Consider the following 21,563-nt stretch of genomic DNA (forward strand, 5'->3'; position numbering starts at 1 on the left):
ATGCTAATTTGGTGAGTGGAGGGCACTATGTTTTTGGGAAAAACATTAAGTGTTTAAATAAAGATAGACTGGTTTAAAACATTTATTTTTATTTTCTTATGCTTATGTTAAGTTTTGTACAATAATATTTGTAATTTTTTCATAACAACATTTTTTCCCCCATTTAACTCTTATAGTGCGCACAAATTGAGTGTTTGCGTTTTGCCGTACTTTTTTTTATTGAAGCGGCGTTTTTAAATTATTTATAATTTTGTAAATAAATGGAGTTTATTAGTATGGATCAGGAAAAGATATTAGCATTATATTTATTGACAGAACATAAAAGAATGAGGAAAACCATCTCAAATATGACAATTATTCTTTGAGTTTATTACACTTAATTATCCTATATTTCATAAATGATATTTAATAGCTGGTATGTCCCTTTCAATTATGTTGCATACATAGTTAAATCAGTAGGCAGGGCAATTTGGAATGCTGCCAAAGATATTTACATGCTAATGCCTTCAAGAAAGGATTGGGGAAGAGTACATTAAATTTATATATTCTAATAATTTAATATATAATTACTTAGATTTCCCGAGAGTTCCTGGTCTATTTATGGTTCCCCAATTGTAATGTTGACTTGGATGGGAAACATATTTATATAAAATATCCTCCCAATAGTAGATCTCAATTTTTTTGTTACAAACATAGATTTACAATAGTTTTGTTGGCCTTAACAGACATAAATAGATAATTTGCTACATAATATAATAAGCAATGATGGAATAGGTGCGCAAACATTTTGGTACCTTATATTTTCTATATATGTAAAAGATACAATGTCAAATCTGACCACTAGACCATTCTCTATTGTCATAGACAGAGAAAACAATTCATCAACAATTGAATCAAGAATTTTAAGAGACAAATTTAAAAAATTTTTAAATTTTTAATTATTTTTTTATATATCATTGTTATAAATAATGAATTGTATCAAATATGTAATTGATTATTGTTATTATTTAGAATATTACCTAATAAATAATTTATATAATAAAATAGAATTGTGTTTAAATTTTTAAATCTTTATTCTGATCACCTTATAATTTAAAATCCCTGAATTTATGACAAAAAATTTAATAAAAAACTGAAGTTAATGAGTTATTTATTAATTATATTAAAATTTCTATATTATTCATAGTACTTTTATTTTTATTAGTAAGTATTTATATTTAAATAAATCTAATTTTTCAATCTTTATTAATAAATTTGGACACTATTTACTAAATAAAAACTTTATAAATATTTATTTTAAATAGTAAAAGATATCTAATAACAAATTTGGATATTAGATTAAAATTTTATTTAGGAATAAAAATAAATACAATAAAATCATATATATTTAAAAATAATATATATAAACATAATTTATTCATTAATGCTATTAGATATTTCAAGAGCAGTTTGACCATTTTCTATTGATTGTTCTATTGGTTGAATGTAATTATTCATTGTGATGGAAAACGAATGCATTCGAAATGCATTAGTTGCGTTTGCAACGCATCGTTTGAAACGCTCAATTTGTGCGCACTATTATGATAGTTTTTTTATATGTCCAGTCAGGCCCGTGGATAATAAAACTTTTTAAGAAATATTATTGTTTTTTAAAAATATCAAGCATAAATTTATTAGGACTAATAAATATTTCTAATACACAATTTTAAATTTATGTGAATTATAAAAAAATTATATGTAACGAATCACTTAAATGACCCAAAATAGAAATTTGAAATTTTGCCTTTACACGAAAAGTTTCTTAGGAATAATTACATTAAAATCCAATCTTCGTTGTGATTGAGCTAATTTTTTAATTATCTCATCCTTGCTTGTCGTCAAATGCCTATGAATATTCAAAAGATCCAAACCTTTCAATCTACTTTCAGAAGTTGTACTTCTTGGTATGTTTTTCAGAGACCTGCAGGCCCGGCCCCCGGACTGGACAGCATTTAATTTTTTTAAATATACCCGGGCCGGGCCCGAAATTTATTTAAAAAAACACTCAAGTCGGGCCTGAAAATTTCATTTTAAAAAAGCGGCCGGGCCTGCAATTTTTTTAAAAAAGCCGAGTCGAGCCTAAAATTTTTTTAAAAAACCGGGCCAAGCCTGAAATTTTTTTAAAAAAACCCAGGCCGGGCCGTAAAAAATCTTTAAAAAAATCCTGGCCGTGCCCTGCAAATGGTACTTCTGCAGGCCTCTGTTATTCTTCTTAAAAACAGAGAATGTTCTCTCATTAGTTTACTAATGGGAAGAGTTTATAAACCCTTTTAATACATTGGGAATTTAATCTAAAATGTGTTTGAAATAATGCAGAGCATCCATAGCATTTTTTGGGACTATATCAACCATTGTTAATCTTATAAACAAAGTTATTCAGCTAGTAAGGCATCATAAAATACTTTAACATCTTCATAATAAAAATCTAACAAATATTTTTTTTCTATCACCATCTGAAAAAGGTTGGGAAGGCTTTTGTGGAAGTAATATTTGCAGATTAGTAAGTGCTGCATGATGAATTAAAAATTCATTTATTTGGGTTAAAATTCATTTATTTGGGTTATAAATGTATCTGTATTTAAGATATACTCTTCTACTGATCCTATATTAATGTTTTAACGATGAGCTTGCCTTGCTACAAGTCGAGGGAGACAAATATTAAACACGTATAGCTCAGCTTTTGACTCAACAATAAAATATGAAATTCTAGGAAATATTTCTTTCAGGCCATTGTGATATTTCAATAATAGCAAATAATTGGCTCTTCTAACTCCTTAAAAGCTGTTACTGCTTGATGGCAGAGACTCTATCTCGTTGGACAAGGTTGCAATTTCTTTTTCCCTGTTGAACAAGAAGTTTCAGAAATAATAATTATTTGACTAGAAATTTGAAAATGGTAGATAAATAAATACTACGCCACTAAAAATTTGAAAATAATAAGTATATATTACGCCGGAAAACTTAAAATCGAAATTAATTGATAAAATAACTTAGTAGATAAATGTGATAATAAATGTAATTAAATATATATTTAATATGAGATACGAATAAATATTAACAAATATAAATTAATATAAACAATATTATTTTTGAAAAATATATCCGGCATCTGCATTTTTTGGCTTTGGGGGGGGGGGGGGGATTTGTTTCCCTGCCCCCCCCTTTGTGTTTTCTTTTTGTTATAATTTTTCTGAATCTTAAGAATATTTTTGTAATAATTTATATATCCATAACCACGAGAGCATCTGGAATCTCATATATAATTACCCCCTAAAGATTTAAATAGGTGCTAGCTTTGGAAGCGATTATATTGGATAAACCTGACACAGTTCTTATTTTCAAAAAGTTTTTTTCTCACTTTGCTCCAAATTAATTTTAATCCATTATTTTCCTTTTATTTTTCTCATAAAAGGAACCTCATTTTATGTTTACAATCATCATATTTATTTTTTTTTAATTATTTCTTTAGAGTCAATTATTTTATAAATTCAATAAAAGTCTATAAAAAAAATTGTTTCTGGTTTATTAAATTTTCTGGTTAAAACAGTCTTGATTATTATTAAGTAATAACCTAAGTTAAAAATTATAGTACTTAGGCTCACAGTGACTGTCCAGAAAGGTTTCAATCCCACCCACTATGCTAACTCAAACTGATGCTCTTCCACCTGGAAGTGAAACCCTACTTCAGTATATAATATAATATTGTCCTTCTAAAATCATTCATATTATGGTTAGATTTTTTTCAACTCCTTTAATTTCAGTCACTCATGCTTTTATTTCATTCACCATGTCCTCCATTTAGTTTAAGCTACAGTCTATGATAATTATATCTTTCCCAATTTTATTTGACTAAATAAAATTTAAAGGTTGTTTTACATTTGCATTGTTTTAAAAAAAAATTATTTAGAAAATATTATTAATGTAAAACAAATATACATAAAATAACAAAAAAAAAAGAAAAGTAAAAAGACGGATCGGTTTTTACAGGTATCGGCCCGGTCCGATATTTTGGAAAACTCTAAATATGGTGCCAATCCGATATTTAATATCGGCACAGCCCTAATCAATGCCCCCATGATGACTTCATTATTCACATGCTCTTATATATCCATATCCATCTAAGCTGTCTCATTTCTTTCTGTTACACCCATAAATTTTACCTCTGATTTTTGCACAGCCCTGCATAAACTTCAAACAATAAAGCTGGCCTAATGATTGTTGATTATGTTTTGTTCTTAAGATGTAATCTTGTAACTTTTACCTAACAGGTTGTTGTTAAAAAACGCGATTTGGGTCGATTTTAAAAAACAGCCCGATAGCCAAAATAATATTGTATAAGCCTCACGATTTGGAGAAGCCCAAACTTTTCTGCCATCTATGAAAAATCACCAGGCTTACACAATATTATTTTGAATATAATCTTAATCGGGCCTTTTTTAAAAATAGACCCGAATAGGGCCTTGCAACACTACTAACAAGATTCTGCCCATAACTCTCCTATTTTCAGACGATTTTAGTCCATTCATGTAGACCCCCATTTGATTTCATTTTACAAAGTTTACCCACATTAGTTGTGCAGATTTGATGGGAAACTTTCCCATATTTTATTTATTTATTTACAAATTAATAATTTTTGCAGGTTAATTAATATATAAATATTTTTTATCAAATCTGCTTAACACTGTATTTGAGTTGACCTCTTGCAGTTTTAACCTACGTTCAGGTAACGTTCTCCTCTATACACCTTCTATCCCAAATTTTTACACCTCTTGTTAATTTAATTGTAAATAATATATGGAATAAAGCTATCATTAAATAAATAAAAAAATTATGAATTTGAGATTTTCCTTTTTTTGGATTGTTATTACTTATTTACCAGGCAATTAGCTAAATTTTCTACAGGGGGTGGGGTTAATTTTTTTAGAATATTAAAACGATTTTTTTTTAAATTAAAAATTGATGAACTATTCATCAAACAAAATTTAAAACTAATCATATTTTAAAAATTTCGAACACAATAAATAAAATACAAAATTAGATGTATATCATGGCTCCGCAGACATCGAAATATTAAGCCTAGCCGCCATAGGTTTTAAGGAAAAGTTCTATCATTTATACATGTTTATTAGTATTTTTGCCAAAATATACAATCATTTAAATATATTTGAAGAATACTAAATTATATTTTAAAGTAAAAGATTTCTTAGCGTTTCTTGGAAGATTATCTACTAAAATTAATTTTTTACTAATTAGACCTGGTCAAAAACGAATAAGAATCAAATAGTTATTATTCGTATTTTATTCATTTATCCTTATTTGTATGAAATGCATTTTTAATATTTTTTATTGCATTATTATATAAAAAGGAAATATTTTAGCTAATTCAGATAACAGATAAAAAAAGTATCTGACTTTTAATTTATTTCTCAACGAATATTTTTTTTGCAGGTGTATTTTGCAAATGCAATTTTAGAGTGTTGGAATATAATGACTAGATAAATCAAGATAATTTATAATCTACTTTTAACTCTATATTATTTTTAAAGAGTTTTAATTTGTTTTATGAATAAAAAAAGTTGATGATTTAGGTTTAAAAAAACGATTTTCTGCTAGGGCGTAAACGAAAAGGAGTCTATTATATTGATTGAAAAGAGGAGATTATGTTATTACTTTATATTTTATAATGCTCTTGCAATAATTTAAGTATTACGTTGTGACCGTGTAAAGTTTTTCTTATTCGATTGTTAAAATTTTCCACCACAATGATTTCGAGTAATCCCAACTTTATTTCAATCCAATAAATTTATAATCAACCAAAAAAGAAACAAACAATAATTTTATAATAATCATCGAAAAAAATTAATTGTTAAAAAAATTAATTAAAATAAAGATGAATTCAAAAAAGAAATGAATTGATAATTTACAATTTTCGCTTCCCTTTTATAGGGAAGCAATAATCATCACAAATAAATAATTAAACCCCATCATCATAATGACTTTACAATAATTAACTTTTATAAATCTAAAAATAAAATGTTAACGCGATTAAACTAAAACATAAAATTATAAAAATAACAATGACTCACCAATTTAACTAAAACATAAAATTATAAAAATAAAATGACTCATCAAATGCAATACATACTGACTTTACCAAAATCAAATTTCACAAGTCTCCCAATTATGACATTAAGTACCCATTTTTGTTGCTGTTTTTATGTTTTTCCCATATGTCCCCTCTTTTTGAGATGACTTTTGTTAACTATATCATCAAGATCAATTAATTCATCGCATCGCTCATTATATAATCCATAATTATGCCAGATTTGTTATGAAATAATTTATCAAGGAATAAATATTAAAAAATAAGTTAAAATTTTTATTTATTAATTTATACCATTATTAGGGCTCGAAAAATGATATGACGGGGGCAGTGCATACCATGTCCAAAATATAGGAAAAATTTGCTACGCCTTTATAAAGAGCATGGGGTGCCCTTTGTAACTTTTATTGAATATAAGTGTTTTAACATTTTTTAATTATTATTATGAAATAAAAATTATATATATTATAAACAAATGAGATAATATGAATGAATTTACATTTTTAGTGAGGCATAGGCAATTCTTTTCTAATATTTTACCTAATAAAATACAATAGCTTCAAATTTTTTGTTTTGAAATATTGACCCAAACTAGCAAGAATCTAGCAAATAGTATGCAATTTGTGTGTACTTATTTATTAAATTTTACAATGTGATTTATAACAACTTTTTTGGTATTTATTTTCAAATATCTATTTGGTGACTATTAATTATATTTACAATATATTAAAAATTCTAAAGGCCAACTCATATGCCAATATTAAAAATCAGATGGGGACCATTATTAACGGTTTTTAAAAAGTCGAATTGGGCCAATATTTTAAGAAACCGATCCGATATTATCATTATTTTTGGTTTTATAAGTACTAGTAGATAGCCCGTCAAAAATGACGGGGAATGAGATTTTTCCTCTAACCTTTATTATAGGTTTTACCTGTTATTTGGAAATAATATCCAATTTTTATTCTTTTTTCCCCCTTCAAGCCAGGTTCTAAATACTAGTGTTGTTAAACGGCTCGTTTTGAGCCGATTTCTAAAGACTAACTCAATATTCCATCCAGAAAAATATTACACAAACCTGAAGATTTTGCTCATAGAAGGAACAAAGGTTTAGACATATATTGACGAAATCTCGAGGTTTAGGCATAATTTTTCTGGCTAAAATATTGAGTTAGCCGTTTTAAAAAATCAGCTCAAAATGAGCCGTTTAACAACACTACTAAATACTATGGTTTGAGTAAAAATATATTTAAAACTTTTACTTGATAATGCCAATATTATTTGTTAAATATTACTGATCACTTATACCTAATATTTAATATTAAAAAAAATTCCCAGGCAAAGTACAAAGCAATAATAATTTTAAAAAATTCTTCCAAGCCCAATGAAAGATCATAATAATTTTGGTAGTTGACTGAAATAAAACATTTAAATAATCATAATGAATTTAAAAATACAATCAAAATCAAATTTTCATGGGCCTTAGTTTTTTGGTCAGGCCGAGCCCAGGCCTGCAAAAAAATTTGCTTTAGGCCAATGTCTGACCCATAGTTAATAATAAAAAATTCTCAAGCATCCAAGCTCATAATAATTTTGAAAAATTTTTCCCAAGCCCAGCCCAATATAATTTATAAAAATATTTTCCAAGCCCAGCCCAACCTATAATAATTTTATAAAATAAATTTCTCAAGCCTGGCCAACCCATAGTAATTTTCAAAAATTTTTTCCTAATCTGGAGATAGGTAAATCTCTAAAAACCATATCTATTTTTTATTCTATTTTAACCCATCTCACCCCTACTTCAGATAAAGACCAACCCATTAAGACTGAGAGTGAATACTATTCTTTTGAATAAAAATACATTAAAATTAACTTTTACCTGAGGGCCATATAAATATTCTGTGTTAAATATTAAACCTATGCCTATTATTAAAAAATTTTCTAGCTAGGTCCACACACTTGAGAAAATTTTCTCAAACCCGCCAAAGACCATAATAATTTTGATAGTTGAGAACTGAAATAAAATATATAAAAAGTCACAATGCATTTAAAAATACAGTCAGAATATGAAAATTGCATGGGCCTTGGTTTTGATCAGGCTTCAGGCCAATTTCTAGCCCATATTTAAAATTAAAAAATTTTCAGGAATCTTTGAAAAATGTTTCTCAAGCTACGTCCAAGTCCATATTAATTGTGAAAACTATTTCCCAAGCCCAGGAAAACCCAGAATAATTTATTTTTTCCTTAGATTTAGGCCTGATGTAAGGGGTTTATAAAAATTAAATTCTAATATGTTCCTTTTTTTTGCCATTTTATATTATTGGTAAAATTTTTCAAAATTATTATCAAATGAAGGGTAAATATCTGATTTACTTATCATTCTACTGGTTAGCTCCTAGTATTTATTTGAAATTCATGAATACATATTTAAGTACCATGCTGAAAATATGTTTATCCTAATTTAAATTTTAAACAAACCACCACCTTTTTCAAATGATTTATTACTTGGTTACAAAATATAATAAATTTAAGAAATTGTTATTAAATTACAATAAAAAATAAAAAGATATTCTAAGTTAACAAATAATAGGACTTATCATAGTCAAATTATATATAAGTAAAACAAAAAGGTTATACATTTAATCAAAAATAATAAGCTATGAAGAACATACATTCTACAATTATGAAGCTATTAGAAAATGTACACCACTATAGTATGCATGAAAGGCCAAATTTTCAGAAAAGATAAGAGAGATGCAAATATTTACTTATGCATAAAAATTACCTAATTAAATCAATTGATTTAAAAGATCTAATTTTGCAGGACTATTTATTTTTATGTGCTTACCATCTAATGAGCCAAGGCAGTTTGGAAATCCATTTTTCTCAAAATATAAAATGTTTTATTTTCTAACTCTAAAATAATTAAAAATTATTTATTAATATTAAAAATTTACTTTGATATAAACTACAATTTCTGAAAGTGCCATCATCACATCTATATATTTAAATTTGTAATTGCTATCAGCTAAACCAAGCAATAGATTGAAGAAATTCGCCATATTACAAATCACATGGGAATTACCATTTGCTTAAAATTGCTATGATGATCATCATTGGACAAATATTTTATAAAAGAACACTATTGGTTAAATTTGATTGACGTTTTTCGAGGATTATTATATAAGATATTATTTTTGCAACAAGAAAGGGATTTTAAAATATTTAACAAGTCACCGTCAGTCATTGCCCATATTTTAAATAAGATGATTATTTGGGGGAATTTAACAATACCAAAATACACCTAGTCATTCTTTAAAATGCACCAAATATCTCCTTGGTTATGAAAACCTGAAAATTTCAAAGTGTTTCTAGTTTTGCCCATAATTTACCGTTTTTTATTTCAAAATATGATTAATAGCGGATTCGATAGTTTATTAGAAGGCCAAAAGCGTTGATATAAAAGAAGTTTTTTGATATTATTTCAATATTCCCTCTTCAATAAATATTATGAAATTAAAACTATTAAAAAAATTATTTAAAAAAAGAAATAAATTCAGTTTTCAACTTTCCTTTAGAAAATATATTAGATACAGTATCTTATGGTATTCATTTAATAGATTCTTAAATTTGTTAAGGGTTGAGATAATTGCAAAGACTTTTATTTAAATATTGGAAGACATCTGCTAATTTGACACAATATCACTTGAAGTATAATTTTTGGAGTAGAATGGGTATTTGGGGAAAAATCATCTGTAAACCAGCCATATGCATAATCAGGATTTTACCAAGTGAGTGATAACTTTTAGATGGTTTTTCCCTCATAAATTTAATTGAAGTCTAAAAGTTACTTTTTCTTCAAAAATTTTTTTTAATGAAAACTTTAAATTGCTTTCATTTAAGTGGGGGGGGGGGGGGGGTATTTTTTATTAGATTAAAATTATATTTTGGAAAACTTGTGAATTTATCAAGAGGAATGTTAGCTTCACTTATTATAGTCCACCAAACATGGTAGAAGAATATGGTCGGATTATGTTAAGGTGCAATCAAAAACTTTAATAGGGTATTTAAAAATATTTTTTAAAGTCATTAGTAGATCCAATTTATATTTAATTTATGAAACCATTTGAATGTCAAACATCAACATAATTTAATCAATTTTTAAATTATTATATAAAATTAATGGAACTTTTTTAGTTTTTCTTTTTTTTAAGTAATGAGTCCCTTAGGACTTACAAAAAAATACAAATTGATAATATCAATTTATATATTATTTAAATCTACCAGTAGTATTCATAAAATTAATTTTTTATATATTATTTAAATGTAACAATAATATTCATGGCCAAATACTTTAATTCAAAATTATTAGTAATAAAAAATACTCTGACTAATACGACCACTCACCTAACTTTGAAACAATCACCTATCCGGGCATTTACTCCTAATTCACTGCACGATCTATTATGTTGTAAAGAGAGTAGTAGCTACCCATCTCCATACAATCGTAATTTAAAATCCCCAAACTCAAACTTATTAACAACACCTTTGAAGCAAAATAAATCTATCTATAAACAACATTCTGTCGTGGTTAAAACGACGACGCCTCCAGATTTAAGTTTTTCCTCCGAGAATTCCATTACACCTATCTCGTCTCCTAATCATCAACTTTTTGAATCCGATCATGATAGGCATATCTCTCCCGTGTTTTCTCAAACGAGAGTATCAACACAATTCACTGATCCATTGCTACATCAACTATCCCACACAAAAGATTCTCAAATATTGATAAAAACTTCCAAACACAACCAAGCCCCGAAAGCCTTCATGATTAGCAACGATAATAAACTGTATCTTGGCAGAGGGAATTTTAGCTATGTTTGCGTAAAGACCAAAAAAAATTTAACTTACGTTACCAAAAAAATAAAATTTACCTCAAATGTAGCATTTAATCACGTATGCAAATCGGAAATGAACGCCTTCCACTTAAATCATCAAAATATAATAAAATTATATGGTATGAAAATTAATTATGATATATCCAACATACCTAAAATACTTTACATATACATGGAGTTTGGAGGCACCTTTAATTTACAAAATGTAATTGATGATGAAAAGATATCCTTTGACATGAAGGATAGAATATTCATGATTAACCAAATTGCCGAAGGATTGAATTACTGTCATTCTAGTAATTTCATTCATATGGATGTAAAGCCGAAAAACATTATGGTATATAAAAAATTCGAACTGAAACTAGGTAAAATAAATTAATCTATATCTCGAAGACGTTTAGCTAATCTAGATTTTTAGTTCATTTTTAAAACTTACCCTCGCTTTTTACTTTTAAAAGACCCTATTTTGCCCTAAACGTATTTCAGCATGTGTAGAGGTACCTCACTGAATTTTAGGCATTTTTTTCATGAAATTTTATACTAATATAAATATATATTTAAAAAATCCATTACGAATATAATTATTTATAAATAATCTTTAAAAAAAATACTACGAATTTTATTGAACTCTTTAAAATAAAATATACAAAATGTTCAGTTGAAAATATTTATTTCAGCCCTTATGAAAAAATTAAATATAACTTTCTAAAGATTATTAAATTTACTAAAGCTAAATTTACACAATTTTTATAAAACCCGGGTTAAGGCATTTTATTAAAATAATTTGAAACCAAAAGAATGTCGGAGTAACACTAATAAAAAACCGATTTGAGCTGATATAATAATGTTCCGGGAGGGAATAAAATAATTATCGTTTTGAAAAATAATAATTTTTCACAATATGATTTTATCTTTGATCTTAAATCTATATAATAAAATGATGAATTGAGGAACATTTATTAAACTTTTAAATGAAAAAGTTAAAAAAAAATTTTTTTTAAATAACAATAATTTCATAGAGATTAAAAAAAATTAATAAATTTAATTTCATTTTTAATTATATATTATTCATTAATATTATATTATATATTAAATGTGTAAAATGATATGGTAAAAAGTAATTTGAACTAGAAATAAGTGATGAGCATTTATAAATTATCAACACTAAATTGATTTTAATACTTTTACAAAAACCAACTGTCCTACATTAAATGAAATTTTAATAATTATTAGAGAATTTTTAATTAATAAATTAAAAATTTCTATCATAATATATTATAGCACTATAAAATTATAAATATAATTTCATAGTTGTGTTCCCAAAAATGAATCATAATTATATCTAAAAATTTCTATCTGAATTGACACTAGAATTAAAAATACAATTTCATAATTGTGTTCTGAAAAAGGAACCATAATTATATCTAAAAATTTATGTCTGAATTGACGCATATATAAAAGTTCTTTAGCTTCCTTTCTTGAAAGCCAGATTTTTATGCCTAGATTTTTTAAAAACTTATAGGTAATGGCGGAAAGTGGCCGTTTGTGGAAGTCACTAATGGAGTAAATAAAAAGTTGTTAAAATTTTTGTATTTATTGATCCTTTTTGTTTCTGCTTATGTTAGTGGATTGATATTATGTTAGAGGGGAATGGAGAGACATATTAGTGATTTTCCAAGGTCCAAGTATGGATGTCATACCATCAGGTCTTAAGTCATCCACTTGTGATAAATTAATTGGTTGAAATTCGGAATGTGGGCAGCAGTTAGACATCGATTTAATACATGCTTCATTACTGACTGGGGCGCTGTGTCGCCCTTAGAGGTTTAGACGTTTTGGCACTTAATCTTTTATCCTTATCATTATTTTTATCATCTAGATTAACAAACAATTTTATGATCTCAGGCTTCACATGCCCCACCTATCGTTTATTAGCTGACTTAAATACCAAATGGGAGGTTAATATACTTATTAGCACTCTTTACCATCAATCATCACACAAAATATTATTCACACCCTTTAATTTTGAAATACCTAACTTATATATCAGTCAATCCACCTTTATATTGCATTCAACTCCTTCAATCATCTGACAGACTTGGTATCATGAATGGTTAGAATCACCCCCTAATCGTAACCTTGGTAACCTCTTATCAGACGAACAATTGAGAGTTACCATTGGTTTACGTCTAGATTGCGACATCGTACAGTCACGTGCTTGCATCAAATGCAAATCACTCTTCGATTCAAAGGGTAGGCATGGCCTTAATTATATATTTAGTCAAGGGCGACACCAGCGCCGCACAGCAATAAACAATGTAATAAAAAGATGTCTAACGGCCATCTTGATCTCACAAATTTATCTCAAGTAGATGGCTTAAAACCTGATGGTATGACCAACATAACTTGGGCCATAGGTAAATCACTAATATAGGACTGCACATGTCTCTTTTCATTCCCCTCTAACATAAATATTAATCAACTAACATAAGCAGAAACAAAAAAGGGTAGGCGGAAAATAATTCCCCGAAAAATATTCCTTGGAAAAAAATCCCCAGAAAAAAACATCCTAGGAAAAAAAATATCCCCTGGAAGATAATTCCCCTGAAAAAAGGGAAAATAATTACCCGGAAAAAAATTCCCATAGAAAATTATTACAGGGTTAGATTTAAAATTAAATATAGGGGAAAATTCCCCGGAAAAAAATTCCTCAAGTAATTTTTTTTTAATTATCAAATATAACCCCGCCGTTAAAATAACGAAAATATTTCTAAAAAATTATATTCAGTATTTATTCTCGACGTTTGAGGATTTTTTTTAAGCATTATTTCTGTTTTAATTCTAAGCGATATAGGGCAATCTTAAAATATGAAAATTGATAAATCGGTTGGTAGTTTTGATACTTTAAATTTAGTACATAAAAAGTATAGATTGATTTTTTCAGAAATAATAATTTTTATCTTTATTTCGGAACGGGTTTTCGAGATAAATAAAAAAATCGATCGGATAGAGCGGGACAATTTTTTTTAAAAAAATTCGGGCGTAGGATTGTTAAATCAATACCCATTGTAGCTTCAATACCGTATTGATATTATCATTGTAGATTCAATACCATAGTGGTATATTGGTGTAGAATCAATACCGTAGTGATTTTTAAGAGATGTTTTCATCGCTTCAATTATATTGGCGGCAATTAAAATTGCAAAATATTTATTATTAAATATTTTTTCATCGCTTCAAAAATATTGGCGGCCATAAAATTATTTAAAATAGATTTAAAAGTTTTAAATATATTTAAATGATTATAAAAATGATTTTCTGTTCTTTTATATAATTTTTCAGAGAATTTATTTATTCTACAATTCTTGATATCCTATATAATTTTTGTTTGTTTACTCATTATTTGTAATAATATTCTTCTTATGGTTAAAATTATATTGTTTATTCAACTCCATCCTGCAGAAAATTTTAAATAATTACAATGTATACAAGTTTTTTTCATTTATCTTCGTATTATTGGGATCTCGAGCCTTAAAATTTTAATAGATAAAAGCTTAAGCTAATCACACATATGTGGGTTTCTAATACGTCAAAGGATCTCAATCAATATCTATCACTCTGATTATGTTTTAATCATTTCCTGTTGGCTTCTTAAAATCGTCATTTTATTTTTTAGTTGATGATTATATATTTAGCTGATTAAAATTTAACACTTATATTTATGAATACAAAATTTTATATAGAAATTTATAAAATAATTTAAAATCAAATCTAATGTTTTAAATTATTTTTTTAAACTGAACAACTATTTTTTTTGTATGTATACACTTTATTGCAATAGTATTAAAAAGCTGATTTCTTAATACTATATAAAATAAAAAGGATAAACATAATTTTATTTCAAAAAAACAAGAAAAATGATATAAAAAGAAAATACCATTGTGTTTGATCATCTCCCAAAACCTTTAACATTAAGTTTTGGATAGTAAAGCTTTGGATAGTACTATTCTTTATTAACCCATTAGCTTGAGGATGGATGATCAAACACAATGGCCTAGGGTTCTTCCGGGGGTAATGTTTGCAATGCGAACCAGTACACAAATCTACAGGATATACCCTATTTTATATGTTATATGGTCGGAACGCAAAGCTTCCATCAGACTTAAATTCCAAAACTAAGCCTTGTTGAGGAAATAAATAATGATCCTAAGACCTCTGATGTAAATAATATTGATAATGACTTTGACGAGAACGAATTTTTAAATGTCAGTCGTATGGAAAAAGGCTAAAGAAAATATATTTAATACATAGACAAAAAAGAGATTATCAAAAAAGGAAAAAGGATAAAATCCCGTATGAAGTCGGACAACAGGTCCTGGTCTGGAACTCCCGACGTGCGGATCGAAAGGGTGGGAAAATGTCGGTTCCCTGGCTTGGTCCAAATATAATTGATAAAGTATATGACAACGATCTTTATAGTGTGAATAATAAAGATAAATACTCCATTAAAGCGAAAGTATACTGGTGTAACCTCAAGCCCTACATCCAAAACTCTAATATAGGGGAAGAGGAAAAAGAAAATTCTACCAATATTAAAATAATATTATATAAAGAGCCAAATATTTCTCCATTACCTTACCACGAATTATGGATGGAAGAAATATCACGTTCAGAGGTTAGGCATCCCTCATTCGTTATCAAGAACAAAAAGCCATGGTAAAGCTAAGAATTTAAGTCATTCACCTAAATTTGAGGCAATTCTTGGTGACGGAAATTGTTATTATAGCTTCTTGCAAAGAGATCACAGGCAGCGAGGATCATCATGCAATTATAAGGAGATCTATTGTCTCTTATATGATGCATTTGGAAAATAATGATTTTATGAGGAAAGACTAGGACTCTGCCGATCCACATATTTTTAACTAATCCGATGTTTTCCGATATTGGCTCAAACCCGATTCGATACCGGTCCGACATTTATATTGATTTACATCACCACCCTTTGAACCAAATGTAATTAAGAAATCAATATTTTTAAAATTATGAATTTAATTCAATTTTTTTATTTCTACAATAATTTAAAAAAATTTACGGGTATTGGTAGTAAAATTAATTTTTTATTATTCCTCCCCGTGAAATTAGAATTCCGCAGATAACGCTTTTTTAAAATTATCTTTGTCCTTTGTAAAATATTTCCATAATTCAGATATCATATTTGAAAAATTCTTTTATTTAAAGTATAAATAACAAAATTGTCGTTATTGTTTAAAAAATTTTAAAATAAATAAAACTTTAGATGTTCCTCTATTTTTTAAAAAAAACTTTTAAAATACTAAATCTATTTAAAAACTAAATAAAATTTAAGGGGTGTTGTGCATTTGCATTGTTTAAAATATAATTATTTAGAAAATATTTTTAATTTAAAATAAATATACATAAAATAACAAAAAAAAAGTAAAAAGATCGGATCGGGGTTTTACAGGTATCGGCCCGATCCGATATTTTTGGAAAACGCTAAATATCGGTGCCTATTTGGTCCGTTAATATAGGCACAGCCCTAGAAGACATAATCAAACATTTAGTTAATACAAAAAAACATCAACTGGAACGTGGGGTGGGCGGATGAATTAGATATCGAAGCATCTGCCACGTTTCTCCAAACGCAGATCATTTTATATTGTAAAAATGGAAATGAAATACATTACATACTCCGCATTATCAAAAATAAAGATTGTATAAAAAATTTTAATTTGAATATATAATGGTTCAGATCATTTTAATCGTATTATAATGTAATATATCCTTATTTTTTTGTGATAATTTATGTTTCCTTTTTTGGGATATTTTTTCTTTTTATAATATTTTTTTGTTTTTTTTAAATAAAATTATGTTTATACTTAGTATTAAGAAATCAGCCAGTTTTAATATTATTGCAATAAAATATATACATACAAAGAAAAATAGTTGTTTCAGTTTAAAAAAATAATTTAAAACATTAAGATTTGATTTTAAATTTTATTTTATAAATTTCTATATAAAAAATTTTGTATACTATAAATATAAGTGTTAAATTTTAATCAGCTAAATATAATCATCATCTAAAAAATAAAATGACGATTTTAAGAAGCCAACAGGAAATGATTAAAACATAATCAGAGTGATAGATATTGATTGAGATCCTTTGACGTAATAGAAACCCTCATTTGTCTCTGATTAGCTTAAGCTTTTGTCTATTAAAATTTTAAGGCTTGAGATCCCAGTAATACGATGGTAAATAAAGAAAACTTGCATTGTATTTATTTAAAATTTTCTGCAGGATAGAGTTGAATAAACAATATAATTTAAACCATAAGAAAAATATTACAAATAATGAGTAAACAAACAAAAATTATATAGGATATCAAGAATTGTAGAATAAATAAATTCTCTGAAAAATTATATAAAAGAATAGAAATCATTTTTATAATCATTTTTATAATCATTTAAATATATTTAAAACTATTAAATCTATTTTAAATAATTTTTTTACAAATCGAAAATGGCCGCCAAAATTTTTGAAGCGATGAAAAAATATATAATAACTATTTTACAATTTTAATGGCCGCCAATATATTTGAAACGATGAAAAAATAAGTCATTAATTATCAATCAGTACCGTATTTATTTTAGAATTTTACAATACCACACCGGCTTGAATAATTAGGCCCGATTCAGATCACTAATGCTCATATTTATGTTGCTTTGAATTCTTTTTCTAATATCTTTAAAAAATCAAATATTAATTAAATTTAATGTAATTTATCACTTAACTGAATTTAAAATAGATAATTTAGATATTACTGAAGTTGGTTGAACAAATATTTTAAAATGGTGGTGAAATTGGTTAAAAAAAGAATAAAACAAAATCAGTTAGGAAAATAGAATGCTAACTGTAATTTGTGTTTCTTCCCATAATTTATACATTTAAATTGATTGAACCAAATAACCCTTATTTTGTTTTATTAGGGTTTCTATTCGTGTTCAATGATAATTTTAAAATATTTCAGGTTCGGTTGTTCTAGAAAAAGGGGTTCATCCTGATATATTCTTTTTCCATTAACTCGCCTAAATCTTAGTTGTTTTTTTTCCCAATTTTTTTAGCTTGAAAATTTGGGATTCGGACAAAGAAAATATAACAAAAATTATTGTTTTATGTTTTAAAAAATAATTACTTTTGGAAAAAATTATTTGATATATTATTAGAGATGGAAAACAGGTGTACATCGAAATGGATTTATTAAAATAACTAAAATTTAGAAAACAGTAAAATAATCGATTTTAATCTCAAATGATAGTCTGTTAACTCCTCTACCTAAGTCAGAGACCTTCAGGGGCCTTAATTTTTTAACCAAGCCCGGTCCGGCCCATATTTAATGTTAAAAAATTCCCAAGCCCATATACAAAAATTTAATTTTTTTTTTATTTAATGAAAATTAACAATATTTAAATATATTTAGGCATCATTTTGTTTACAATACTGAAATTTATTATTATTAGAAGAAAAAAAGGCAATATTTCATTAAATTAGCAACTGTTTTATAAAATATAAATTTAGATTTAATAATTTTAGTCCCAATTAAAAAAAAAATTTTTAAACCCAGGCCCGGCCCAGACCCGCTAGAAAATATGATATTAGGCCCATACCTGGCCCATGAAGGTCTTTGATGTATATGTCATTTTTTTAAACTATTGTGACTTGATTTGAATATATTTTAATCAGCTATTTAGTGTTTTTGAATTGTGATAAATCATTGATTATTTGCTATATCAAATTAAAAAATATTAGGAGACTTTGGATCATCGGTATTAATACCTCGTGCCCGATTATTAACAGAAAATTTTATCGAGAGTACCAGAAACGTTGCTAACCCGGTATCAGTAACATGGCAGTATTCCGCTCCCGAATTATTTATGGGTTATTTGCCAACACCAAAGGTTGACGTATATTCGATTGGAGTCATTATGTGGCAGTTATTAACTCGTGTTATGCCGTATTTTGGGTATCTCAAAGATACAGTTATTTATAACTTGGTAAAGATGGGTATGAGGCCACTTATATCACTCAAAGATGACTCCAACCCTGAAAATGATGTCTATATAAAGATAATGAAACAGTGCTGGAGTCAAAGACCGTCGATTAGACCAAATTGCCATGAACTTATTAATTCATTATATTAAATATTGTAAATGATTGATATTTTTATTTTCCCATATAATTTAACATAATTGCAAAATTTTTATGTGCAATATTAACAACTAATTTTGAATCAAAATAAATTTTTATATTAATCATTAAAATTTACAATTCCGATTATTTTTAGCAAGCAATACACTATATTCTTTATGTACCCCCCCCCCTAACATGAGTTAAAACTATACAATTCATCCATCACACAATAACAATTTCTATCTTCTATTGGATATTCACAAGTCCATAGCCAGGAATTTAGTTGTGGAAAGGGGCTTGAAATAAACAAAATACACTCATAGAAAATTATTATTTTTATTGAGAATTTTTGAATGCAGATAATTATGAATGAATATACAAAATAATATAATTATATATATAATACGACAATTTTTAAATTTAACATAAATAAATTAAAAATATATTTTGTGTTATATTTTTTTCATATCCCATTAGAACTAAATTTTGTTTATCATTCATTCACTGGTGCTCGATAAACCCCTCTTGAATGTAAAGAATGAGGCAACAACAAGCTATTGATATTTCAATGATAGTAGCTACTAAATATAATTTATATAATCTTTAAATGCAATATACTATTTCCTGTTGTTACAGATGGTAGCACGATTTGGTTGAGGCCTCTTATGTAACACATTAGAGTATTATACAAAAAGGTTTTCCCGAACCTTAAGGCAAGACTATCAATATAACAATAACGCTGAAATATTATTTTCAATGTACAGCGATTTAATCAAGATGATTTCTGTAAAAAAATTAACTTTGAAATCTGTTCTATTGTCCCAACTGACTCAAGATCAATATTATAAATTTCACCCTGAGTAAACAAATTAAAATTATCACAACGGAACCGTGGTGACGTAAATTTTCTCTATATATATATATGATAATGCCGTATCAATTGCAATAGATTTTATATGAGTATGGGTGAAATCTTCAATCATAAATTCCTTAAAAGTTTCCCAGTTTTATACGATTTCCAGTTGATAAAAATATGAATAAAGGTTGATGCAACTATATAGGCATTAAAAGTGTAGAAGCGTCTTCCATGATAATTTTCCCATTCCTTGCCAAACAATAAATTCTTTTTAATAGCCACTTCTTTAAAAGTATCAAATAACATTTACCCTTCTCAAATATTCAAAATTTGTAGCGCCACAAACATCAAATAATAATAGACGTAGGAAAAATCTTTCTCCGCATTTAGGATCAACATCATATATTCTTAAAACGATATTATTTTGCCTTTGTTTCTATTTATCAGTGATGAAAAGATAATGATATGAATAACTAAACTAAACATGATTGAAGTTTACATATTATTTTATAAGATTGTAAAAAGGAAAAATTTGCAATAAAGTGTTGGTAAATTATATATTCCATATGAATTGTAGTAGTAATAAAAAAACAGAAAGAACGTTTGTTCGCTTTCCACATATCCAAAACGTTAATTTATATTCAAATGTATTTTCAAAATTGATATTAAAATATCAATGCCTTTTTTAAACATTAATAACGGATTCAATTTTATTTAATTTTATATTATATAAGTTATGAAACATTTACATTTCAAGAATATTAAAGATAAAATAGATTTACCTTAACAAATAATCTAATTTATTAATAGTTTATGCCTGTAAATATTTGATATAGATAAACTTACATTACATGGAAATTGTTTTAAAAAAATACATGTTAAATGAAAATTTGTGTAATTAAATAACATTTTATACTCCGTTATAAACAATTAGTATATTTTTTTTACAATTTGCATTCTTTGATAATTAACATTAGCAGGGTTGGGCAGCATCTCAAATATTTGTATCTAAGATACAATACTTTTGCTTTTGTATCTGGAAAGTATCTTGTATCAAAGATACAAATTATTTAAAAGTATCTGTATATTAATTAACTTTGTATTCAAAAAGATACTAAAAAAATTTATATTGTTAATTTAAATAGTATTTTAAATATATTTGAAGCACTAGTTAAATATGGTAAGCGGAAAATATTTCCCGGAAAAAAAATTCCCGTAATTCCCCTGAAAAAAATTCCCCATTTTTTAGATTTTAAATTAAATATAGGGGATAATAAATACCCGTAAAAAAACCGGGAAAAAATTCCCAGAATAAATTTTTTAAAATTATTAAAAATAACTCTGCCGCTAAAACAACGAAAATATTTCTAAAAAATTATATTCAATATTTTCTGAAAGTTGAGTATTTTCTCGACGTTTATGGATTTTTTTTGAGCATTTCTGTTTTAATGCTAAGCGATA

General features: G+C 26.6%; 1 protein-coding gene across 1 annotated transcript; it reads left to right on the top strand.

Moving 5' to 3' along the window:
- Positions 1-10,483: 10,483 nt before the first annotated feature.
- Positions 10,484-19,257, top strand: LOC135928609 (serine/threonine-protein kinase mos-like). The gene is made up of 2 exons (XM_065465065.1): positions 10,484-11,405; positions 18,866-19,257. Exons 1-2 carry the CDS (start codon positions 10,484-10,486, stop codon positions 19,255-19,257), a joined length of 1,314 nt encoding a protein of 437 aa, XP_065321137.1.
- The last annotated feature ends 2,306 nt before the right edge of the window (positions 19,258-21,563 follow it).

This window comes from Gordionus sp. m RMFG-2023, chromosome 4 (genome assembly GCF_954871325.1).
Source record: "Gordionus sp. m RMFG-2023 chromosome 4, tfGorSpeb1-WG-v2, whole genome shotgun sequence".
NCBI classification, from domain to species: Eukaryota; Metazoa; Nematomorpha; class Gordioida; order Chordodea; family Parachordodidae; genus Gordionus; species Gordionus sp. m RMFG-2023.

Excerpts from the sequence above, each read along its gene's own strand:
- LOC135928609 (XM_065465065.1), top strand. The coding sequence starts at position 10,484 with ATGGCCAAATACTTTAATTCAAAATTATTAGTAATAAAAAATACTCTG. Across the intron at positions 11,406-18,865 it reads AAAATTCGAACTGAAACTAG|GAGACTTTGGATCATCGGTA; the intron begins GTAAAATAAATT and ends AAAAAATATTAG.